General features: G+C 37.7%; 1 protein-coding gene across 1 annotated transcript in view; it reads left to right on the plus strand.

The window, feature by feature from the left end:
* The window catches only part of PIEZO2 (piezo type mechanosensitive ion channel component 2), a 287,036-nt gene that overhangs the window by 113,427 nt on the left and 147,086 nt on the right, over positions 1-26,523 (plus strand). Inside the window, exon 4 of the mRNA XM_032746936.3 lies at positions 19,834-19,876. Coding sequence (XP_032602827.2) covers positions 19,834-19,876 — 43 coding nt within the window. The remainder of the gene's footprint in view (positions 1-19,833; positions 19,877-26,523) is intronic.

The raw sequence follows: 26,523 nt of genomic DNA on the forward strand, positions 1-26,523 counted from the left end.
AAGAGAAAGAAGTTGATGTTCATCTGTCATCAGATATCATTGAATGCAGATTTTAAAACTGTAACCAAGTTAAACACAGTTTTCACAGTTTCAGTTTACTGAAGTAGTGTAAATCACTCAAAAGCATGCACTCCAGCCAATGGCTGTCAAAACCTTGACCAAGCTTTTTGGGGTGTAGAACAGAGAATGGAAGTAGCTCCTGAAGGAAATCAAGAGTAATGTAGATCAGAGTACATTAATTAGTCATTAATACCTGTATAACTGTATATTTAAGTATATAGTCCTGCATTTTAAAAGAAGATAGCCAGCCCCCAGTACAGAAGACACAGTGATAAGAACAGATAGCATATTATGTTTTTTTCATATATCACCTTACCTACAGTCACTATGTCAGAAAATAAATATCAAATTGTTTTTCATGGTGGCACACAAATCCTTTTTGGCACACAAACTCAGAATGTTGAAATGCAAAAGGATGATTTTAAACTCATCCTTTAGAGCCAGCAGACTTTGACCTCATCATGGGATTGTGTCCATGTGGTTTGTTGGTGATGCCACAGTTGGCTACATAGCAGGTTCCAGGAAATTCCTGCTTTTTCTAGACCCCACAAATTTGTCTGCAAATAATATACTGCTTCATGAGAGAACTCGTGTTCTTACCTTCACTGTAGACATGACGAAAGACTCAAATTACACCCAGGATAGGTCCCATTGTAAAGTCTAGCAAATTACCATAATTCATAAAAATACACTCCTTAATTTAGGTGCCAAACTGGATTTTAATCCTAAAAAGTTTTATATACACCCGGAGGGTATGGTGATCTAGTGATAATTGAACACATCTGTAGTGTGAAACTTGTGGAATTGAAAAGATATACTGGTGAAAGTCCTATAAGCACCATCCCTGGAAGAGTTAAAAAAAACATGTGGATATGGCACTTGAGATGTGGTTTGGTGGTGAACATGCTGGTAATGCTGATGGTTGTATTCGGTAATCTTAGAGATATTTTCTAACTTTATTGATTCTATGAATCTGTGATTCTATGATATCCCAGACAAACATGGCAAGAAGAAAAAATAGTTGGAGCTGATGCTGTTGTGCTGGCAACAATTCCAGCTTCGTAAAAGTAATTGGTCTCACAGTTCTCATTATTTCTGAGACGAGTATTTACATAGTTGTCCTTATTCTTGACTATCTGATGTTTTATATTTGACTAAGGATAAAGTACAAGACTGACAGAAACACTAACAATCAGCGCTGTGTAAAGAGGACGAGAGATGCCTTTATCAGATTTTGCTCTCTCTGTTTATATAAACACACATGCACATTTTCATCTTGAGGGGCCTCATTCTTTACAGCAGGAACTTTTTGTGATTATTAAGTTTTAGTACTGCACAGCAACCTGTGCAATTTCAGGAGTCAGGCTGATTTAATTACCCAATTAGACAACCTTGCTAAGTGGGGGAAGAGAACATTTCAGCACCATTTTTTCAATAATAAAATTCCATTAAATTGTCCAAGGTTTAGAAAGTTGTGACTATCAATAAGGAAGGAAAATGTGCTCTAGTGGTCAATAGAATAAAAGCTCAACTTCTTTGACTCCAAGTAGGGGGCTTCCAAAAATATGCACAAACCAGAGATCTTTGAGATCTAACAGGAAAAAAAAAAAAAAGAAAATAAGCCAGGGATCTTATTATCAAAATGGAAATAGTGTTAGTATTGTTATCTCCAATACATGGATTGATCACACAGTAAATAACTGTTTTCTGCAGAATGGAGATAGTGAGCAAGAGTGATTTGTTGAACTTGCACTTGGTCATATGCTCAGGAAATATGCAGGAGGAGTGGATATATGACAGCAGAAGGGAAGATCAGTAGATGGACATGGATGCTCAGAGTCCCTGACTTGGACTTGCTTTTCTGAAGTCCCTGAGGCTCCTACTCATGCAGTTGTTGCCTCAGCAAGATTTTGGGGAGGGAATAAATAATTTTTATCCAATGCACTGAATTAAGTAAAATTTTCAATTTCCAGTAGTACTTGTAAGTGCCGTTAAAAATTTTTATGCAGCTTTTAAATGAAAACTTCTGGGGATTGGCAGAGATCAGGTTTGTCTTGCTGACATGTAGATGTGAGCCATGGTTCTGCCTGGTGTAGCAGTCCACGCTGGACTGGACCCCTCTTCTGCTACTGTACTCTTATCAGATCATAATTTTACAACGGCTTGTAACCAAAATAAATTTCAGCTCATGAAACTGCATTGCCTTGAGAGTGAAATACCACCTGTTCATTACAATCCTGTTCTCTCAACAGCCTTTCTACAAGTTAGATTACACAGCACCTATGACGCATTTTGAGATTGTTTTTATGACTTTTCATATACCCACTGAAACATTGTCAGAATTCTCTAATATATATGATAAAAAGGAAAATCCTGAGCAAGGAAGTCCACAGAATCCATACCCACATAAAACAAAGGCTAGAATGCTGATAGAATTCCATGAACATCTGGAAAAAGTCAAAGATGAGTTTCCATATCTATTCTGTGTCTTTCTGGATAACAGTAAGAAAATGATATCACATTTCCCTTCATAGTTCACAATTCCTGTTCATTTATTTTTTTAGCTATAGTAAAGAGTGAAAGGTTCTATAACAGCAGCTGCAGGATAATAAATACTGCATTTTATTGGTGGCTGATGTATTAAGTCAGAAGGCAAAAATCAGCTTCTGTGTTTTGCTATGTAATTTTCTCAGAAAAAAAGGCAGAAGATTTCACATTTTAGGTAGTGGCAGCTCTTGATTTCAGAGATTTCTCAAAATTTATTTGAAATACCAGAGTTTTTTTATTTTGTAAATATCATGCTGACTGCCAGCAATATAAAATTCACTTTTTTTTTTTGGAAGAGTTAATTTTTTTGTACAGTTATATATATATTGTAAACACTATTAAATATTTATACCTTACTAGGCTATTAATTTAAGTAAAGAATATTTAATTTTAAATAAACATTTCATTAGCAGGGATTGATGTGTCCTGAAAGCCATAAAAGTGATGCTGTATATATCACTGTTTGTACAACAGCACCACACTGTTGCTAACAGTGCTGGGTTAGCAAGAGAGAACTGCTTACAGGGTAGCTCCGTGTTTTCTAAATGCATTAAATTTTTCCTCCTTTTTTTCCTTTCTAAATCTTTTACATCTGTAACAGCTGTTCTCTTTTACATGAGCAGGTAGAAGGTGCAATGTTAGGCTGTTCTATGGAGCAGGATGGAAGGCTTAGCTGGGTGTCTGCCCATGTGCTAATTCAAGGAGAATTTAGCAAAAGCAATCACAAAACCTTACTTTCAGTCCTCACTTAAGGTGTAAGATCTAGTTCTGATAATAAAGAAAGGTTAAATATGTGGCTTACATGACATTATACTTGGTCTCCTAGGATTTATCCATAGGATTTTTGTATTTAAAATAAAATAAAAGCCTACTAGATTATGGAAAACGGGATAAATATTTCTCACTTGCTCTGCTTCCCCCTCTGTCTTTTGCATGTCACAGAGTGACTGCATTTATCTAAAACTTTCACTGTCGTGTTTCCTTTTCTGAGTTAGGATCATTGCCAAAGTGATCTCATGTTTGTGAAGGGTTTTTTGTTTATGTTACTGTTTGTGGTACAAATAGCTACTTTCACCTCGGAGTTATACCTTTTTTGGCTGTGTTTGATTCTGACGTAGTATCCTCTATATTTGGGTCAATGATCACAAAATTTGGCTGCTGTAATTTTCCATTAATATTAATAAAACCACCCATCCCCCTAGCATATGGGCTGCAGAAGACACTGCTCAGTAAGCTCTTATAAATTTCCAAAAGGTTTATGAGCTGAAAAAACTGTTTTTGGAGAGGGGAATGTAGACTTTGCAATTTCCAAATGCTGATGCTAAATCCATTCAGATGTAAATCAACCCATCAGGAGCACTCTGCTCTTTAGGTACTTTATCCTAACATGTGTTTGCTCATTATTCCTTCCTCAGCTGGAGGTTCTCTATGAAAGCTGTTTAAATGAAATAAATAATGTACTCCTATGAAGAAAATTAGTGTATTTTGGAACTCAGAAATGGAAAAAATAAGTTAGGTAATATTTCAGCATAAATAACAATGTGAGTAGTTTTTTTTTTTTATTTGGGGGGGAGGGGGTTTGGGATTCTTAGTCCAGGATGTGGATAGTTAGGTCATACTCTCTCTGGATATTTCCCAGTGTTTGGCTAGGCTTTGAATGATCTCTCTAACTGGAAATCTTGTGCTTCTTTGTGTAAAGTAGAGTCAAATAATCTTGGCTTTGAAATGAACAGTGTTCACATATGCTTACATATGTTCACATATATTTTATGTTTTCATATGTTCACATACCTTTCCCCTGGAGATTTATTTTAATTGATGTGACAGCATCCCACCTGATGCCTCTGTTTTAAACTTAATTACATTTGTTGCATTACATTGTAAACTTCATTACATTGTTGAAAGTACCTTATGTTAGAAGACTTTTTGTGGCTCCATCTACCCTTTGCTGTTTTGGGAGACCTCTGTGGCTGGTCTGTCCCTGCTGTTACTATGTTTTGGGAATTTAATGTTGCTTTTCTGTTAAATCTTTGGCATTCAGTCAAGATATACCCATTTGTAATTCTGGTTCTTGGAGTTTGTGACAATTCAAATTCCTTGCTATCAGGCCTTTGTTGATATCTACAGAGTCTGTATGGAAGCTCTAAAACACTGTAGCCTCCATGGAATGCTGAAGATGAGTTGGAAATCTCTTATAAAATAATTTGCTAAGATCATTCTTAGAAGATTTCTTTTAACAGAGTGATAGTTAAACTCTGTTCAAATGCCGAAGTCTAATATCATGTTACAAAAATGACATAAAGAAGGACCAGGATCAGGTCTTATGTCATTATCCCAGCTCATAAGAAGTTAGACAGGATTTTGTCAGCAAATGTCATCATGGCTGTGCAGCTACATCCCAATGATGGAAGAACATGTTCAATTCAAGATTGATGTGCTTTGGCCATGGAGAGTTAAAACTTCTTGGTGCATGAAAAATTGAGCAGTTGCTGGGATAAAAAGATGATTTTCAAGTTTTCTTGCATAGACAGCTTTTTCATACTGTGGTTCAGCAACCACCTACCCTTGAGCATACCTTGCCTGCCAGCCCTTGATAGGAAACTTTTCTGCATGTGAGTATTTATTTCTTACTAAGAGAAATTTAATGAGACGGTGATCTACTTTCTAGACAGTTTTCTTACCTTGATGTTTCTGCAGGAGCAGATTTCATAGAGCTATTTCAGGGGCCTTCTTGGAGATTTCCTCTTCAATTTATCGTGTTCTGATTCTCTGTCTTTCTCAGGGGTTGTTTTCTAGTAGAAAGTACAGTATTTCACCTGTGCATGAGTCTAATAGGAAGTAAGACTCCAAAAGACATATGGTGATACATTAAAAAATCAAGCAGTAAGGTACCAATTATGTAAACATTTAATGACTTGAATAAACATTATAAAATTTTATCTGAAATATGTGTCTATCTGCAGATGTTCTCAGCTGTGAATATGCTTCTGATGTAGATTCTGCTTGTTCCTAAACAGGAGCTTCCTCTTTCACCAGGGCTACTTTCCAGTTCTTTAGTAAAGGCAGTGAATTGGCCTCTCTCAGTTTATTTGGTTTTTATTGGGTACAAACCTTGACAGAGGATTGTTTTCCACATCCGTGTTCATTCACTGTAGGCAGTGCAGTGACAGATGTAAGAAGATGTACAGAACATCAGGATCTGTTTCCTTTTCTATCTCAAATCACTTCCTTTTGTGTAATCTTGTACCATTATCACTACTTGTCATTTAATGCAATTTTCTAAACTTCTTTATTTGTGTGCCAAATATAAGGCAACCTCCACAGGGGTGGCATTCAATTACTGTGTCTATGTTCAATTAGCCCAGCATATCTTCACATGCTGTATTTGGGTTTCTTCTGAAGCATTTCCTCTTAAAGTGACAAATGTGTGCTGGGTACACCCTCCCTCATCCTCTGGCTTGTTACAGTAATGGGCTACCTTATTTTTCTTCCTTTGCTTGCATTTCTACTTATGATTCCTTGTTCCTGCTTCCTGAGAGCAGCAGGAAGCCTCCCAACATAAACACTTCCCTCAGAACTTCAAATGCTATTGGTAGCTTGTTTGTCACATAAACATCTGACCTGAGTATTTTTGTGGTCCCTTTCTGTTGACCCTGAAAGAATCTCTTGAAAATGAAGCAAATAAAATGATGTTTAGTCTCATAATCTTATAGTCCTGCTACCACTGCTTGGCAAATCTATTCTTCTCCCAGTGGCTCACTCCAGAGGCTCTCAGGATATTTCCAATGTTTTAGGGGTACACAGAGATTCTAAATGTCAAGTTTCAAGGCATTTGGAAACAGCAGTGAAAAAAATTATTTTCTTCAGTGACTTCTAGTACTAATGGGGAAAATAGCATGGAGAGAGGGAGAGATATATACGGTAAATCAAGAAGTCATTTGTTAATTTTCTCACTTTAGGCAAGATTTGAGCTCCTGGAGGATCTTCTCCAAGACACAGCCAGCATCCACAGCCACTCAGTTAGGCCAGCTTCAAAGAGGAAAGAATAAGAGAAATGTTTTGAGAAATGTGTGCATTTGTTGGGCCTGATACAAGAGGAAATGCACAGTGTCTCTGTCCCTTATGGGCTACCTAAAGAGAGACTTCCTCCCCTCTGAGGAAAGATGAGAAGCTGCAGTTGCACGTTACTGAGTGTCATGATTCAGTGTTGTGCCTCAGCTCAGTATAACCTAGAGCCTCCTTTTCTCTTATTCCTTCATAAAATACTGGAATTTAGCATTTCCTCCAGCTTTTATATCCTGTCTGGATTGCATTTTTCAAGGCAATCACTGTGTACTTCCGTGTTTTTGCACAGCCCTCAGCTCAGCTGGATCCCACCATTTCCTGGCCCTTAGACAGTGCTGGTGCCAGCAAATCCCCCAGGAAATATATTTTCCTTGAATTTAGAAAGAAAATTGAGAGAATTGAATTCTTGGCATAGGAATGCACAGAATGTGAGATATCTTAAGAGCAATGCTTTATATCTCTGATGACCTTGTTCATAAATCAAAGTGCGGAATTTGTTTCTTGGCTTCCCTCTGACATACGAGACGGCAACACATTAAAGCGACGCTTTATTTTCCTTTTTATACTTTTAATTTTTCATTGTCTCCTGTGAAATTCAGTATTTTATTGGTTTAATGCATACTTTTCAGCATGCAATGTAATAGGCAGTTATATGCAGCTCTCAGAGATAAGAGATAATTCTGCTCACAGCTCCCACATCACTCCATGGAAACTGCTAAGAGCAGCTGTGCAAGAGAAGAGGCCCTAAATTATTTAAGAGGGTTTAAAAAAAACCCTAATCTCCAATGTCAGCCCATCTCCACTGTCAAAAGAGAGCCAGTAGAAGGTCAGGCTGTGTAACATCTTTCAGGGTCCACAGTTCATGTGCAAAAATCTATCAACACAAAGTCACTTGTTTGTGCCAGGTTTTTCTGTATGGAGTATGGGCTATTATTTTTGACATAGTGTATGTATTTATTTTTTCACTGTGGTATAGAAAAGAAGCCATTAGTTATTCCTGGTCGAGATTTGACCCCCTCAGAGGAATCACTTGGGCTGACTTGTTGCATTTGTTCTTAACTGGCAGCTCCCACCCTTTGACTTTTAGTTTCTGCAGGCTGGCTGCTGCACCCAGACAAGTCCTGCTGGATACTCTGCTTTTGGGACTGGTGCCATGATGCAGAGAAGCTGGATTCAGTAGGGTCACATTGGGAGTTAAGATACAATTCGTCCCACTGTTTTTGGCATGACTCACATTAAGTAGATAATTAGAACCTCATGCCAAACTTTCGCTATTCACATGCTGAAATGGAGCAGTAATTTGTTTTATATGTATTAACTGTAATTGCTTACTAGGCTTGACAAATGTATTCATAATTCAACAATTGCTGCATTATGAGGCACTAATGGGAAAAAATCTACCTAAAGTCTATAATCTCTCTTGTGAACTAATCCTTAATTCTGTACATAATTTTGACTTAAAGCAGTATTTATTTAAAGCTAGAAATTACTTTAAAATCCCAATTAATGTGAAACTAATGCCTGATGAGAAATAAGTCAGATTAATAGTCTGTAAGGTTGCTTCTTCTCCTTTTTTTTTTTGTCCATAAGTAATTTTTAAGGGGCTTATTTGTTTGTTTTCCGTTGGGTTTTTACCCTTACACTAGAGTGTGGCCAGCTTTTAGCACTTGAGAGAGAACTAAAGATCTTGAGCAGTTTGAATACAGTTTTTCTTCCACAGCTGCAATGAATTCTTGGTGGTGGGACTGACCTAATGCAGGGACTTTGATATGGTAATCTTTGTTCTTGGAAAGAGGTGGAGAACTGGGCTGTATAAAACAAATATCTCCTCTGTCTCTCTATCTGCACATCCAGCCTCAGTGGCATGAGGGATTTCCTTTGACATTTGTGGACTTGTGGACTCTTGGGATTCCCATGTGTTTTTCCTCTGAAAGGCTGGCCTTGCTTTCCTCAGAAATGTTGACGTTTTTGAGTTCTTGACATGACTAGTTCTTCAATTCAGGGTCATGAAGAGTCCAAATTTGCCCTCCAACTATAGAGGTGAAATATTAGGGTGGACTGAGAAGCACAGGAGGAGGAAAAGAGGGAGTGAAGTTCACTCTTATGTGGATTGAAGATGTGGCTACTAATAAGTAATTAAGTTTCTGTAAGGGCAAGTAACAGTAGCTGTAAAGACTTACTAAGCATGTCGCTCATTCAAATTCTAGAAGATATAAGGTAAATTTGAGTAAGTTTAAATAGTGAATGGGACTTGTAAAAGTCCCAAATGATTTGATGATAAAATTGGTCATGTTAGGTTGGGCAGTGACATTCATTGCCTGTTTGAAGTGACTTTTCTAGTGTACACAGTTGATAGTAAAAATAAATTTTAACAAAATTTGACACCAGTCAGAGAAGGTTTCACAGAGACCTCCAAAATCTATTAAGTAGTATTTGCTTTTGCTCACAACTTTTCTAGCCTGACCAGTAGCTTGGAAGCTTTGCTGTGTTTGATATTTGCCAAGCCATCCACTGACCCTGTTTTTGTTTGTTGCCATTTTGTTAAGAATGAATGACATTACTATAAAATTGATGCTCAAAAATCCAAAAACTATGTACATTTTGGAAGGCTGGTCCTTGTGAGGTTACAGATGTCTGAATCTTCTGAAGGGATTACATGTTCCAGAACTACTTTGTTTCTTTACTTTAAATTTACTAAGTGTTTGTTGTGGTAATACAATTTTAATCACCAAACCTCCACTGATGTGCCAGTGGGTACATATCTAGCTAAGGATAGATGTGCCTAATATTGGAGCTTTCCAGGTTTTCTCTGAGGTGGAGTGAGGTGTGAGATCTTGACTGTATTTCAGTATCATCTTGCTTTGCAGCCTGGTTTCAGAGACCAGATGTTAGAAGGTAAGCATCTATGAGCACCAACAATTTCAGCATCCTTTTGAAGCGAGTCCCTCTTGCATTTCCATGTGCTTTGTTAATAGTTCCTTTTTCTCCGGAGCTCTCTTCCCCCATAAGCAGAACCAGTTAGGCATCATTTTATTGTTCTGTCCTATGCAGATATGGTGATGACATCAAAAGTGTGAAAACTTGAGGAAATCTATCCTGAAAATATAATTAAATATCATTCTTAAATCTGGATGAAATATTACTGAGACTCTTGTGGAAGTCTTACTGCTTCACATCCACTGGCTGTACAAAACAAATGCACCAAAGTGTTGACATCAAATTTATTATTAGTAGTAGAATTTCTTTATTATTAACAGTAGTATTACTATTATTAGTAGTATTAGTATTATTATTATTTCCACATCTTAATTTCCTTTTCAAATTAATAATTAGATAGGGTAGTGTGAAGGTTTTAGACTGTGGATTATTTTTTTCTCATGCAAAGTGTCTTCAAAGAAATCACTGCATATAAAAAGTGAATGACTGGAGTTTAGATTAATTTAGATCTAAATTAAGTATAGATTTAATGCAAATGTTTACAGCCACATCTCTTTTCAATAGAAGTCAACGTTTTTATGTATGACTTCTTCTTTTTTAGAAAGCTCTCTTTTATACTTTCCAGCCCAGTTTCTTATCAGATATATTTTTTTATCATCTTTGTGTCTTTGCTTTCATTTCAGAATAAAACAGATTCATTGTCCCTCAAAGCCATGAATAGCTCACATTTGCAACTGCGTTAAAAATACTCAATGCATTTCAGCTGGGAAAGACAAGAAATTTTAATAGCCTTTATGCTTTGTGGAAAATGTTGCCAAGATGCCCAGATTTGTGTATTCAGGGTACTAGTTTTCTAAAACTGATGCAGAGGAAAGTTTGGGGGGAGACAGTTTTAGGAAGTGGGCCAATATCCTTTAGACAAGTTCTCTTGAACTTGTCGCATTTTTGTTGTGTATTATTTTGAGCAGAACAAAAATGTTTCCAATAATTTTTTTAATACACACTTGGAGGTGCTTTATAAACTGCTTATTCTCTAACACTGCACCTGTGTTCTATCACTTGGTGTACTAATCCCACTGTGGGACCTTCCAATTCTTCAGACCTGCTTGGATTGGAAAAACTTGCCAACTGGTGGCAGCTTTGAAGTGTTGCTGTTGTTAGCCATGCATCTTTGAAAAGAAGCAAACAATAAAGTGTTTGTCCTTTTTCTATTGGGCCTGATGTAATATCACTTCTAATGAAGCAACTAGTGAATAAATAAAATATATGATTTAAGATTGCATTTGAGAGTCACATGTCTAAACAGCCCATGATTTCTGTAAAATGAAAAATCCCTCCTGAGTAGAAAATTATTACTGCTCATCATTCAGTATTCACTCGAAAGGTATGATTCTCTTAATACCCTAACGAAGCACTCAAACACATTCCAGTGAGGACAAAATAACCACATTTGAAGTAAGTGTGAGAATACTCTTATCATCTAATAGCATGTGAGAATGGCAAAGGTTTCAGTGTTTTTATTGATTTTGTTTTGGCTAAGACTTAGCCAAACAAACTATATGGGGAGAAATTACTCTTAATACTCCTAATTAAGACTGTAACTGTAGAAAGAGCAAACTATTTGTAAACTGTTTAAAGCACACAGAAAAACACATGCAGTGCTTTTAAAAATGGAAATTTTTAAGCAACCCAGTGATTTCTTTAATTTATTGATAGTGCTCATGCTATTTGTGGCATACTAATTAAGTGTTGGAAATGATCTCCAAGTACACTGAATGTAATCCTGCAGTCTGCTATAGATGCAACTGAAAGCAACCACATAGAGCTGGATCCCTATGAAACCTGGCTGGGAACTTCTAGTACAGGCTTCACCTGTTCCACAGTCACGATCAAAGCACAGATCAGTAATACTCACCTGTGGCTCTTGTGCCCAGCCAGCATTAGTGAAATCTAGCAGAAGTTCCAGGTGTGCAGGGGAGCAGATTGCAGGTGGCAAAGCGTGTGACTCGTGTCTCTCCTGGCTTGGCAAGGGGTGCTGAAAGCTGTGTGCTTGTGAGTTGGAAAGGAGGGGTGTGGGTGGGTGTGGGGTCTCTCTGGTGTTGGTGTGTCTCACCAGTTTCAGTTCCCCAAACTCCTCCTCAACACCCCCTTGTCTGTATGGACTCTTCTCCCAGTGAGTGGCAACAGTGTTTTCAGAACACTAATGTCTAGAAGCAAGGAATTGGGCTGAGCCTGTCACTGGCACCTCATTGTCTTCTGTTTTCCCTGGTTCTTTTGTCTGTTTTGCTTTCTCCGAGCACCCTTATAGCTACACAGTCAGCTCTCTCTTGAATGAGAGGAATGGGAGCTGGAAAGCCAGAGGGCTTTGCCCTTTCTGATCGCACAGACTAGAGCTTTGTGAAAATTTGGGTGAAGTCGCAGAATTGTGAGGTCTGCAAAGAGAAAGAAAATTAAACCAAAAGAAACCATTTGTTCAGTGCTTACATATTTACACTTGTCAGCTGAACTAGATAAATCTTCATATTTTCTAGGGAGGGAAAATAATATCTGTTGCTATTGATGCCCTATCCTGGTTGAGTCTGTGTGCCTGCTTCACACTACTGCCCAGAGGAGGACGTCCTTCTGCGTCCAGATTTCTTCTCTGAAGGGATCTCTGGGAATGAGCCAACTTCCATGCCCTGAATGTCTTGCTGCCGGATGCAGTCACTGCTGCCTTCTCTTAATGGCATGCAGACAGAAAAAGGGTTTGAAAGTGCTGCTTTCTGCTTCTGTGGAAGGTGGTGTGCTAAGTTTGTACACATTTCAAGCCTATTTTCTAAAGTTTATTCTAGATACACATTTCAAGCCTATTTTCTAAAGTTTATTCTAGATATCATCCTTCTCACAGCACTTGTGTCATTTTAGTCACTGAAACAATTTTTTGGGTGGATTTTTGTTTTGTTTTGTTTTTTGAAAGCTGAGAATGTAGGCAGGACCCTATGCCTAACAACAAATTACTGTCTTCATTGTACTGTGCAAAAAGTTCCTTAAACTCTGAGGGCAATAATGTGAATGAAATGGTTCTTTAGTAACCTTAAGAAAAAAATAAAAAGTTAAAAAAAAAACCAGAAAGCAATTTCAGAGAAAAAGCATGGTTTACCTGGTGTGCATTATTTTAGTGGAGTCAAAGATGCCCCCACAGGAATGCTGGGGTTTGTTATCATAATGTCCCTTCTGATTCTGTGCAAAATTTCCTAGTTTCCTATTCTTATTTATGTTATCCATAATTTCTTGTATATGGATGTGCTACTGCAGACACACTTTTTTATTTTCCCCTTCCCATGTGTCTATGCTGAAATATCCACAAAGAATTGTGTGCCCACTTATCCTCCTTCAGATGAGACAAAAAGGGAACATGAGACAATGAAAAGCAAATTCCTTGTGCACACATTCAACTGTACAGGAAACTAGGACGATGTTATTATTCATAACAATATATTATGTTACAATAAAAGTAAGCAGAACGTAGCTCTAGAGGTTGGAAGGATGTCTGTCACACTCTGAAGTTAAGACCTTGCCTCTCAGATACACTTTAGCAGACAGAGCAGTGTTGCTTGGGATAGGAGATGAGAGAATTTTTCTGCCAATAAAAATGGAGAAAAATCTTATTTGCTTCAGGCTTATGAAAAATAAAAAGTAATACAAGTTTTCTTTTACTTTGAAAACTAAAGCAAAGCCAGTCTACCATATTTAAAATAGGACTCCTTAAATTATTATTTGTCCTGTTCAGAAGGTCTGGAGTGAACTTTGATCCACTTAAACTCTGTGAGTCACTGGCTTAAGGTTGGCAATCCCCCATGGTAGCAACAGGAAAAGTAGCCTTCCTTTGAGTCTGCTCCCCAGAGCCCTCACACTATTTTCTGCTGTAGAGAAGAATTAGAGATATCTAGGGACCATTTGACTTGTTACCCTTTATTCCCTTAGTGGGATTCTGTGCTGGTAACCTTCAATGTTCTGCTCTGCACATTGTTTCCTTTTTTGAAGTGGTCTACAATGATGGGGGAAAGGAGGTGCCTCTATTTCAAAAGGAAAAATAAAAGCAGAACGAATTTAAATCTGAAATATCCTTGGAAATTTGGGTTAAAACCCACTAACCAACCATTACAGCAAACAAATAGATAAATAAAATATTAAACAAAAGCAAAAAAACCCTTTCCATTAGCTAGCTGTCTTGGGTTTCATCTGGAATACATTCCCTGAGGATATTCTAGCGCTTTGGGTTTTGCTGTTTTGCTGCCTCATTGAGAAAATAAATTTGAAATTAAATGAGGTTAAAAGAAGAGTGGTTTTAAGCCTGTGTGTGTTGCAGGGGAAAATTGCCTTTAAGTGTTTCTGATATATCTAAGTAGATAAAAGAAGTAATGATTTTTACAAAAATCATGGAACTTGTAATCCTTGTGAAAAAGCTGGTTAAAAAAATACATGAAGCTATTCAGTAAATTTAAATTTGTTTTGTTACCTGTGTATCATTTTAAACAAATCTCTCATGGGAGAAAAAATGCATGAAGTACTTCCCCACATTTTCTTTCTCCAAATCATTATTTTTTTCCACATATCTCTTCACTTGCTGTTTAATTATCAGGTCATCTTCACGTATAGAAACCTATTTTTTTTTTCCTGTTCCTCATTTCTATTTATTTCAGCAAACTGTCAAAACCCATTAACTCAATGCAAGCCTTCCAGTAATTTCTATAGGCTTTGCATCAGGTTCAGAGACACAGGTTTTGCCATAAAACAAAGTGAGCTGGGATCTGCCCCTGCCTCCATCAAGATGCTGGATCAGTTATATCCCAGTGCACTAAGGGGTGTTTCACATGGTGCTGTCAATCTTAAGTTACATGGTCAATTTTAAAACAATGCTCCCCCAGCCCCCCAGTTCTAAGTGCTAATCAAGATAATGAAAAAAAGAAAAAATAATATGGATTAGGCCTTTGAAGCAGCTGCTATTAGGGTCCCTGCTTCTCTGTAAGAGCTCTGCTGGTATATATCTGGACCCCCAGAGCTCCCAGGGAAGCCAAGGCTGGAAAAGGTGACTGTTCACATACAGTGCTAATCACTTTACCATAGCCATTGTCTTCTTAATGCTCACCTTAAAGCAATCTGCATATGTGTGCACACACAAAACTGTAGTGTCAGTGCTATTGCACTTTGCTCTATATTCCGCCTTTGCTCATTTTATTAGTAAAAGTTCCCACTCATAACATCTCCTTAGAGGAGAACTAGAATTTTTGATGGTGATTATTTTTCCGGTTAACATGGAATGAGTCAAAATTTCTTTTTGTTGGAAAGCAATTTTTGTATCTCATGATAGTAATTTATTATTATCCTCAGAGGAGAAAATACACAGTAAATCTTTCCCATGACATTATTGTGAAGGGATCCAATTTGTGCTCTTTATTCAGTAAAAAAAATCTGTTGAAAGCTGGTATGAGTGGAAGGCAAGTAAAGACTTGCAATATCTGATCTTTCTTCTTGATATGACTCTTTCCTGGTATGTAGTCAGCAATCACTTTCTTCATCTAGACAGAATCCTGGACCACTGGCCCTAAGCTTCTATTTTACTGGTGGTTTTAGTCTTTTCAGCATGCACAGTAAACTGTAGCAGCCCAGATTTTTCCTCACTTCTTCTCCTTGAAGGGTTGCTTTAGCAATTAAATAATCTGCTGTCTTGCCTTGCATGTTTGCCTCCCTGGGGTTTTATAGGGAGTGTGACAGTGCTGAGCTCTGTTTGTACATCAGAGCAGGTGAAAGGCTCCTGCTCACTGCAGTGGATAGGAACAGGGTGACTGTAACTGGGAAGCTTTTCTGCGAACACTCCAGGACAGGCACAGGGAGTGGTGGAGTGAGCTGCATCTGTCTCAGCAAGCAGCACAGTGTGATAAGGGTGAAGTATTTGGTGCAGAGTCCTTGTCTACCATGTTTTGATGTGTTTTCAGTGTGGATTAGCTCTGCTCTGGTCATGCAGACAGAAAAAGAGCTGGTGGCTGAAACACAGCATTTGGGTCCTTGGGCTGTGCTTTAGTTTCATGTGAAAGGAATCCAGTTTGTGCATTTGAAGATTGCTCTGTTGAAGATGCTCTGCAAACCAAAGCATGGTAAAAAATTTGCCCAAGAAATAATCTCCAGTTCTGAATTAAAACATCAGCATGAATACAGCAGAGTAGTAATATGCCATACTAGGAGATCTCATGCTAAAATAAAGTGTTGTCATTATCCCAGATGATAGACTGGAGATAAAATTACAAAGTGATGAGTGCAGGGTGCAGGCTAAGTAATTTGAATCGAGGGAAGAGGAAGTGTAAGAGAGATTTATTTCTCAAAATAGACAGATGGATGCTAAATGCAAAGGTAGCATTGTCTGATATCCTTCACATGAGAGAAATTATTATTTCTATAAGTCATATTGCATGTAACTAACTATTGGATGGCCAAGAGTAAGAAAATATTAATGGTACCTCTATGGTACTGTGCAGCAAGTAAGAAAAAATTCTTCCCTATACAACCTACATTTCTCTAGTCCAAACTACTGTTTGGTTTCATACAACCTGTGTATTAAAAAAAAAAAAAAAAAAAAAAAAAAAGCAGTATTTCTGAAAAAAACGTAGTTGTTTTAGTTTTTGTTTGGAAGAAGGCAGAAGCTTGCTACTAGGAAAAAGCAACTGTAAAGGCTGTTAATAATAATGAAGCTGCTGAATATTAATGATATAATGAATAGTAATGAAGCAGCTGAAAAAAATATGATCCAAATATGACAGTTTTTATCAGGTGTGAAGATTTCAGCTCATTAGTAATTGTAACACATGTTAGTTACTTGTTAGTAAGTACTGAGGTGATGAAGCAGAATACACAGCAATGTTTCCCAATCCATTGAAAATAGACTGCAGACCCTCAAGTGGCTTATCTAGTATGTATCTACTGAAAAAGATGCTGTAGCAAGACAAGCCAATGTGTTAATTCCACTTTTTGAGAACCATAAGGTGTGCATGCAAGAAACTCAGATCCCCCAGCTAGTCTGGTGGGGCTGGACTCTGCAAGCTTCTGCTCTGTTCTGTGTTGTTTGAGAAGCAGAGTTGAGAGAAGTGGCACCTGCAATGGAAAGGTTTAGCAAAGTGTTTCTTTCAGTTTCTGAAATATTCTGTATCTCTTTTGTACCACTTGAATATGTGGAAGGGCTTTTTCTCTTTTTTTTTTCTTTTTTCGTGGTTTGGAATGTAACAGTAAGTGGCAGAGGCTTAAGATCAAAGTTTTGAAATTGATAGGAATATTTTAATCATTACAAATTCAGTTGTTCTTCCAAAATCCTTTTCCTTCAAAAGCAGTGGTGTGTGACATCCATAGGAAGTTCATAGTAAGCAGAAAGTTGTAATCAAGCCAAACTAAATATGGCAACTGCCTTGTGAATGAAAGCCTACCTGTCAAAGAAGGCAACTTTTCACTTAAGGAAGATGTTCTGGATTTTATATTATTAAATATCATATTCTTATACTCTCATTCATATGCTAGGATTTCATTGAGTGCATATGTGAACATGGTATGCATGTTGCTATTGCTCCTATTAAATGTGAGCAGAAATTCCGGAAGTGCATTATGCTACATCTCTTTGAAGAATATTAAAGCTAGAGATGTTAATGTGAAACAAAATTTTTGGAATAAATGAGAATGGTTGGGTACTCTGGAGAAAATATTTGGAAAAAAAACCTTAATTACATGGTACCAGATTAAGGCATTATTTTAAACAGTTATAGTGTTAAAAAAAAAAAAAAGAAGAAGCAAAGGGAAGCCACCTTAACTTAGTAACTCAAGTGTAGTAGTTTAGTTGATTGATTCTGAAAGTCAAGGGGTGAATATTTTCCCCAGTCTTAGCAGAGAGAAAGACTGAATTGAATAGCCAAATTCCTGTTGATATCCTTGAGAGCAGGATCAAGTCTTTAATTCTTGATTAACTCCTTTTTTTTATTTTAATGAGAATTATGTGACTTAAACCCTGTTTTATGTTTTGGAAGCAGTGGGTAAGGTTTCAATCAAATGGTAGGTTTTCTAGACTTTTAAATGTGCTATTCTTTTTAGTGCTTCTGTTACCTCAGGGTATTTACTTTTGGCTCTTAGTGTGGTGTAGAAGTTGATACTATTGTGAATGGAATTGGCAAGTCTTAAAACACAATGTTTAGATCATAAACATTTTAAAATAAGACTCCATAAAAAAGATTTGGTTTTTAATATGAAATGTTAGTTGTGTTCTTGGCAGGCATTACTTCAGAGGAGTCAGATGCATTTCAAAGAGTATTCTGGTGGCCAGCTGCAGCCAAAAGATTATTTCAAACCAATGGAGACCCAATTCTCTTTCCTCTACAGCTTTTTTCCTTTCTCTCTCTTTCTCTTCCCACCCTCTCTCTCCAGTAGGACTCTATCTATATATTATGAATCAAGTGTAGCCAATCATGGGGTGAAAAATTCATACACAATTATACCTAACAGTGGAAGGCATAGACACTCAGACTAAAGATGCAAGTACTGGTCTTTGCTTTAGGAGGTGCTCTTGAGATTTCTTTTCTTCAACACTACAAATCTTCAGAGTTGGCTTCTCTTCCAAAGCCAGCAAGATTTCATAAAATATATGGAGAATTGCTTGTGTCTGCCCTGTCACCTGTAGAATGGTAGAGTCACCTCTTTAACAATGACTTGATTCATAGATGCTGTATGAAACCAGTTACACTTCAGAGATGAGCAGAAGATAATGGTTTTGTGGGATACATTAATGGAGTGGGTCTTTATTTTTCTTGATAATTTATGGTTCATTGTGCTAGACATTATTTTTGTTTTTCACATTTATTTGAAAAAAATGTGTGAGAGTATTTCTCGTCCTGCTTTAGCAGTGTCTTTAGAGAACATATTTTCATAAAATATTAACTCTGTGTGATGAGTGTATTGTCTTATGTAGCTGTGCAGGCAGAAGTCTTGCCCCACCTCAGGCAAATACAGGTGCCACAGTAGAAGCTCTTGCAACTCATCAAACAATCAACATTGCTCAGTTAACACAGAACAGAATTTAACTTCTATTTTTTCCCACATAGTGAAGGTAGAGCTTTCTCCACCTTGCTTTTGAAGTCTCTTTCTGCTTTGTGTTTTGCTAGATATCGGCTTGAAATCCCTGCCTGCCTGCTTTGCACTGAATGGGGGCAATAAAAAGTGCTGCTTAATGTCAGTCACAGGGAATCTTTTTGTTCCTAATTTATATTTCCCTTTAGGTGATGGAATGCACCAGCAACAGCAATTATTGTCTCTTCTCTGATTTTGAGAATTCCATGAATGATTGACATGAATCATTCAAAAAGAACTGTAGTTGTTTACATGGCATGCAGTCTTGTTGTATTTCCCACAGCAGCATAAAAGGACAGAGAGCAAACTATGATGCAGCTTCACGTCCTCCTACACATTTGCTGAGCAGACCTGCGTGACTTGAGATATTTGTGCTCTTAGTAGCCTGTGTTTATAATGACCTCATAATAGTTGAAAAGAAAAAAAGGGCCTGGTAAAACGCTAAGAAAACTACCAAGAGCTGAAAACTGAATGTCTAGTTCTCGAAGTGTGTCTGGGGTTATTTTGGAGAAAATCTCGGTAAAATTTGTACCAAGTGCATCAGAAATACTGAGGGCAATGGATGAGTCTGCACATTTGAGTGTTTTGCGGGGCTGAGTCCTTTGCCTGCTTGTATGAATATGAAGGGTTAAACAATAAAGAAAGAATACATGTTCATGCTTTTGCTTAAAAATAAAAGGGCTGAATTTCAGAAGGAGCTGTAAAGCTTTCAGCAAGAATCAGGCGAACACTACAGTAAAGTGAAAAGCTGAAATGTGAAGAGTGCATGATGTGAGATGCCAGCTCAGCACTTCCAGATCACATTGCTCTAGCAGAGGAGACCACCCTTGGAATTGCAGTAAACTGTAGCTGCTCTGCAATGTAAAGTTGTATAGGCTGATACCCCTCTCACTGTTAGGTAACCCCATGGTAGCCTCTCTCAACATCTCTCCACTCTGGGGAAAACACATGTTATTTACAGGTGCTTCTCTAGGGGTGGAAAAATCTCCTTAATATACATATCCCAGCTGCACAAGGAAAGGAAAAGAGTGTTCATACAAAAAAAAGGTTCTTCACTGAGCATGTTTGTTTTTTCTCCTCTTTGTGCAGGTTCAACATGGGAGAAAACATTACGGCAGATTGGTTTTGAAAGGTAAGCCATAAATTTATTTCCTTACTTGTTCAAAAAGGTAAGGAAGAAAAACTGCAGAGGCAAATTTGCACAGATATTTATTTTAATTGATTGAATGCATCAATGACCTCAAATTCAGAGTGGAAGTCATGCAGTGTCATGCACATGTGTTCAGCTTTTCTGTTTGTGTCCTCTTCTTTTTCCCAAGTAAATCTGAAGCAATTTATTCATTATATGAACTTGGCTCATCATGTTGTTTGCTAGTGACTATACAGCATGTTAGTATTAAAAAAGGGACACACCTTTGGCCACAAATCTTACTTATGAATGAAAATATTGCTCTCACTCATATTTTTTCCATGAAATTTCTAAACTCTGACATATAAGTTGACAAAAATAAATGAAGCTGGAAGAGGAGCAAAGCTGGCAGAGACCAGCACCACAGGAAAATTCAATATGCAGCATTTGTCAAGTGCAAGAACTTCTTGCAGACAAACTTAGACACAAGGTCATCATACCAGAAACACATATTTTTCTTGTAAATTAAACAAGACCAAGAGCAGTAAAGAGTGATGTAAAGAAGGATTCAGATGCTCAATGTCATCTTTATTTTTCTACAAATGGTAAGCAGAAGATCTTCTTTCCACTTGAAGTTCTGGATATTGTTGAAAATTAAACGCTCAGTTGCTGAGTTTGATGTCCTCAAAAGTTTGTTTGTTTTTTTTTTTTTTTAATAGGCTTTTTTTTTCCCCAAGTTGCATCCACTTTGGTTCCTGATGAGCATTTCATTCAGCACGGTACCACAGAGCACTACAATAAATTATTGATCCTTTCATCACCCAAATTGTGAATTCACACCTGTTGGTGCTGCTTATCTCCACCAGAATGAAAAAAAAAAAAAAGCTTTTGAGGAGTTCTAGAATGAATTGATACTCTGTGTCTGTGCTTTAAAAGTGAGAACGGATGAGGGTCAGAGTCCTTTTAGCTGAGTTCATTAGAAGTTTTGTGGTGGCAATTTCGAACTTCTGAGATGTTTCAAAACAAGAAGAATCCATGCTAGCTGTGTATATGCAAGGTATGTACCACATGAAAGATGGAGAATTATTGATAGACTAAATTACAGCTGAGAAGCCTTCCCGAGAGGAGGCAAATATGTAGAAGGGATTACTGTGCAGATCCCACTATTGACACTCTAGTTTGAAAAGCAGAAAGGCTTTTGAATGGCACTTCTGCACCTTGAGAGACTGACTGTCACTCTGGAGTAACTTTATTTGAAGCAGCACATTAGTTAGCACAGATGCGGTGAAGATTTGAATGTAGTATGCTTGCCATAGTCATAGAATCAAATATGTTCTCTTATCAGCTTTTTCAGAGAACTGGCAAGGAGAAAAAAAAAGGGAGATAAAGCCTTTCATACAGATACAACAATTAGGATTTGGGATTTTAAAAACAGTAATATCCATTATCCTACATGTATTTTTAACACAATATTTTTATGACAGGAATATATCATAGAATCATAGAATGGCTTGTGTTGGAAGGTACCTGAAAGGTCATCCAGTTTCTAAGCCCCTGCCATGGGTTGTTTAGAGCCCCACGCAGCCTGGCCTATAATATAAGGTGTGGGGCTTACACAACTTTTCAAATTGGTTGAGTAAAAGGTTAATGTGAAACATATATGTTAAGTTCAGTGTTAACTCCTTTATAGCAATATTTGCTTCATATCATATGTTATTGCTTAAGATCAGTATTTTTTTATCTTAAACAATAGTTTCCAAAGAAAACACATTCCTATATGTAATACCTGGATGCTGGAATCACACTTAACTTGCAGTCACAGAAGCAGAAATCTCAGGTCTGCAGATCTTTAAAGTGGAGAGCCTATTCTGAGATGTATCACTACATCCTTTCCCTAATCTTATTCTCTTCCGTAGGAATCCCTTTCTGGCCACCAACAGAGACATGTTAGTGGGCTACATCTATGTTAGCTCTGATCCAATACAGCTGTTCTTGTGTTATTTACCTAAAAGAAGCAGCAGAAGCATGTCTGGCTATTTAAAATTCTATTCTCTGCAAGCTTTTGACTGAGGCACATCTGAGTCAGCTTTGAAATATCAATAACATTTAAATGTGTTGTTTGAGCAAGGACATTCTCATCCAGGAGGGAGGAAGCAAGATTTTTAGATACACAAAAGGTGAGACATGAAGTAATGCCCTAAGGAGGAATTATCTTTGCTTTAAAACTGGAAGACATTAATTGTTCTCAACAAACTGTTTTAGAGTGCATTGAGGAACAGGAGACATAGACAGTCAGTTTACATTGCAGAAAATTAATCCCATATAATTTACAGGTGATATCATCACTGCTTTGTGGCTACATGGTGTTTATTCTGCAGTAGTAGAGTGTTTACATTACTGTTGTCTTCATATCCTGAAACACAATGTGGCACCAAGAGATCTGACTGCAAGGCTTTTATGTAAGCATAACTTGTGAGCTGAGGATGCTGCTTTTCAATGCATGGGAAATTAAAAATGCTGGAGCTTGAGTAAGGTAGCTTTATATCCAGGAAATGACTGGAGTTAAGAGCTTTTCAATTAAAAGGAGTATATGTGGGTTTGATAGATATAAATGAAGGTCTTTGTGTTATTGATTGTCTTTTGAGACATTACAAATAAGCTAACTGTAACATACTATGTTAGTCACCTCCTTTGTCCAGCATGATCTAGACTGCAGTTCCTGACTGTATTTTCTGAAGAACATTAAGGACCAATTTTGAGATTTAGGAAAAATATTGTATTGCATTGTGCTGTCCTATAAGAAACATGGTTTAAAAGGCTGGGCACGTGTGATGCTTTCATGTGAAGCAAGCAACTGTTTTTTAAAAAAATCTTCAGTAGGCCAAAGCAATTAGATTTATGGATAAATAGGATGACTTTTTTGCAACTGTTAATGTGGGGATTATTGTTCATTATTGGTTCATATTACCATGGTACCCACATATGCATAAAAATGTGTGGAAAGCAGTCAGCTCTCTTGTACTTTGTTCTAAATATACTAAAAACCTCATTTTAGAAGGCATTGTTCATCTCAATGGCTTAAGATTTTTTTCAGTCCTACTCAGGACCCAGTGAATATCATGGGATCATGGAATCAATAAGGTTGGAAAAGACCTCCTAGATCATAGAATCCATCCTTTAAGCAAACACCACCTTGTCAACTAAATCATAGCATTAAGTGCCACATCTATCTGTTTGTTGAACACTTCCAGGGATGGTGACTCCACTGCTTCCCTGGGTAGCTGTTCCAATACTTAATTACCCTTTCTGTGAAGAAATTCTTCCTGATGTCCAGCTTGAGCTTCCCATGGCACAGCTTGATGCCATTTCCTTGTGTCCTGTTGCTGAGAGGCTCACTTGAATTCTCAAGTGGAATAGTTATGAACAATTAACTCTGGCTGTGCTTGTTTCCTGGCTACTCTGGCAATTAAAGAGAGCTTAATGCACAAAGCTTGTTAAAATTCAGAAGGAAAGAGGATCAGTTCAGTCAGAGAGCTGGTCTTCCCCTGTCATGCAGTCAGTAGTGTCTTTCCAGCTCATGGCTGGGGTGAGGCTTGCAGTGCAAAGCCTGCAAAGAGCCACCACCAGCCCTGGGGAAATGTTGCCACACTGGAAAATTTAAACCAAAAGAAGGCTTTTTTAAACACCTAATTTCTCTAATTTGAGCTACTAAGATGAAGTCTATGTCATTGTCTAGTAGATTCAGTAGTGTAGATTACGGGAATGTCTTCTGCTTTTACATATTTGTTGATCTATAAATTACCTAACAAATTAAAAACTTTAAATGAATGATGCTGGACCTCTTAAAACTCATTGTCCAGCAGGACTTCCAGACTTCCAGTACTCCTTTTACTATGCTTCTCTGGGTTGTAGTTTATAATGTTCCCATGGTGCTTCTCCTATGCATGTAATGCTTTGCATTATGGTTCCACAAAGCAGACTTAAGAAAGATTTAACAACTGTTAGTACATGTGAAGTACATATCAAATGTTTTAGAAAATATATATTTGAAGAATAACAGATGTGTGGTTATTACACTTTTGGCAACCTTCAATAAGTATGTTTTTCATAGTAAATAGTTGCTTCAAGGATAGAGAAAGGAACTTTTGAGCACCAATTTCATAGTAAAAGGAAATTATAAAAATGGAAGAGTTCTCCATATCAAAGATTCAAGTTTTTTTTGGTCGATAGCTATAATCTGATTCTAAAATTGTTGCTATTTTCATGGTATGCAAAAACTTACTATTAATTAGAAGTGAGATATATATATATATGCAAAATTAGGTGACTTCTACCCTGTATAATGCTAATAAGACCTCTCTGCACCATACTTAGTACAGCAGCAACATCTACGTAGAAAGTGCACCAGCAGCATCCTGGATTCTGTCTAAAAGTAATGCTGAGGGTGATTGGCAGTGAAAGCTGCTCCTGTTTATAAAATACTGTGTATTGAGTTGTGAGCTTGTTATGCTTTTTGTAACCCTTTTACTGTTTCTGAAAAACAAAAGGGTCGTTGGAGATTGCTAGCTCTCACACTGAAAGGAAAGGGTAAGCAGATAAGAGCAGGGAAGGGAATAAGACTCCCAAGGAAAAAGAAAAAGATCTGAAGGTTTCTATATCAAGGCTAGAGCTTGGATATGAAGATTGTCTCCTTTTAAGATAGTTTTCAGATCTTCTATGTACCTCAATAACTCTTTCAACTACTCTCCTGAGCACAGGGTGATAAGGAGGACACTCTGCATTGTTTTTATTTGAAGCAAAGTAAATGCAGCAGCCCTGCATGCCACAGGTCGGGAGACACAGCTAACCTGGGAGACGCCAGGAGCAAGTTAGCTGTCATCGCTGAGAAATGCATTTTTGTTCCTACACCGATTGCTGAGAGCAGACGGATGTCTGCTTTTGCAGCTGCTCCACATATGCCCCTGCTCAGTCTAGCAAAAAATACCGTGTATGTCTTCCCTACCCCTTGCAGAGACTGAGAACTCAATTTCCGAAACCACTCGTGACGTGCGGTGAGCGCTGGAATTCAGATTCATCAGAGGCACTTCCCAAACGCCTCCTTCCAGGTTTAGGTTGCTAATTATGAGCCTACTGGTGAATTGTTTTCTCTCTTTCCCCGTGCTTGCTTGGATATTTGATTGGTGCTTGGCTAGAGTTTCTCTGGGTGACAGAAATAAACAGAAAGGAGAGAATATTTAGATTCTATAAACATTCAGTATGCACAGCTCTGGCTTGGAAATCAAAGTACCATATGGTTTTCCAAAGTGACATCCCCCTCTTCTCCCCACACTCTTCAGTGATTTCGTGTAAAGAGTACATATATGCTTGAAATAGAAAGTCTTATCCTGATACCATGCTCCATTGTTTCAAGCCTTTCTTCACATACAGCTGAATTCTATAGTCCTTTCTTGGGCAAGGCTCCCATTGACATCATTCTGGAAGCATTGCCACAGCCGGGGGCTGCATGCGGCTTGAGAAGTTATTTTAAAGGAAACAGTACAGTTCAAATGCATTTCACAAATATTGACTAATTTGAGAAGATAAGGAAAAATGGGTGCACTGGTGCAGTCGAAGACACATGGGAAAGCCCTGCCAGACACATCTTCCACCATTTTGGAAAAAGAATAGAGAAAGTGCCTAATTTTTCAGTGCCCAGGCACTTACCTTAGCATGGTTCTCTTCCACACTGTACCTTCCTTGAATTGCTTAAAATTGGAGAAATTAGATTAATTGATGGCCTGTTTATACTTTCTATTCTTAATATATGATGTCCATCACACTTTTGTAGGAGCTAATGTGAATTTATTCTGCAGTTTTGAATGTTCTACAATTATATGTGCTGTTTGAGTAATATGGCAGATAAATGTAACATAAGGAGCCAAAAGACAGAACAAGTTCCACACATTCCCTTGGGAGTCTGGAGTAAAAGAGCAGTTTATTGCTTGTAACAGAAGTGTTGTCTTTTGGGTGGTATCTCTACTTAATCATTTCTCTCCCTGGTAAAACATGTCACTGAGTGCCTCATCCTCAACCCCAAAATGCTTTTTGGGTTTTTAGGGTTGAGGTTCAGAGATCCCCAAAGGCTACAGCTCAAAGAACACTGGTGATGCAGAAGGCACAACAAGAGGTGCTGCACCAGCTCTGAGCCCTCCACACCTTTCTCATCTAGGCTAAGCATGGTACTGGCTACTCAGCCTCAGCCCCAAGCTACCAAACTTAATAGATAAGAAACTGGAGGCAGAGGACTACATCAGAAAAGCTTTTTAATCTCCTTCCAGATGTAACACTGCACTTCTTTTCTCATGCTGGGGTGAGCAGCAGATGATGGGGCTTTCCACATGTGTGACTTCTGTCCAGGCAGAGGGCGCTGAGTCCTGAGAAGACAAGGGGGACTGAGGTTGCTTTAATTTAATTCTCAGAGCTTCTCTTTTTTGTAACTTCGTGGTGGCCAGGACTGTGGAATTTGTGCATGTGTGTGATGAAGTATTTGTCTTGTTTATAGTGTAGGAAATGGGGAAGAAATGTGTTTTCAGTTTTATTTGATATATTCTGCATGCCTGAGGTTCTATCTTAAATTGAGTTTTCTTTGCTGCTCTGACAAAAAGCAAGAC

The sequence above is a fragment of the Taeniopygia guttata genome, chromosome 2 (genome assembly GCF_048771995.1).
Source record: "Taeniopygia guttata chromosome 2, bTaeGut7.mat, whole genome shotgun sequence".
In the NCBI taxonomy this organism is placed as follows: domain Eukaryota; kingdom Metazoa; phylum Chordata; class Aves; order Passeriformes; family Estrildidae; genus Taeniopygia; species Taeniopygia guttata.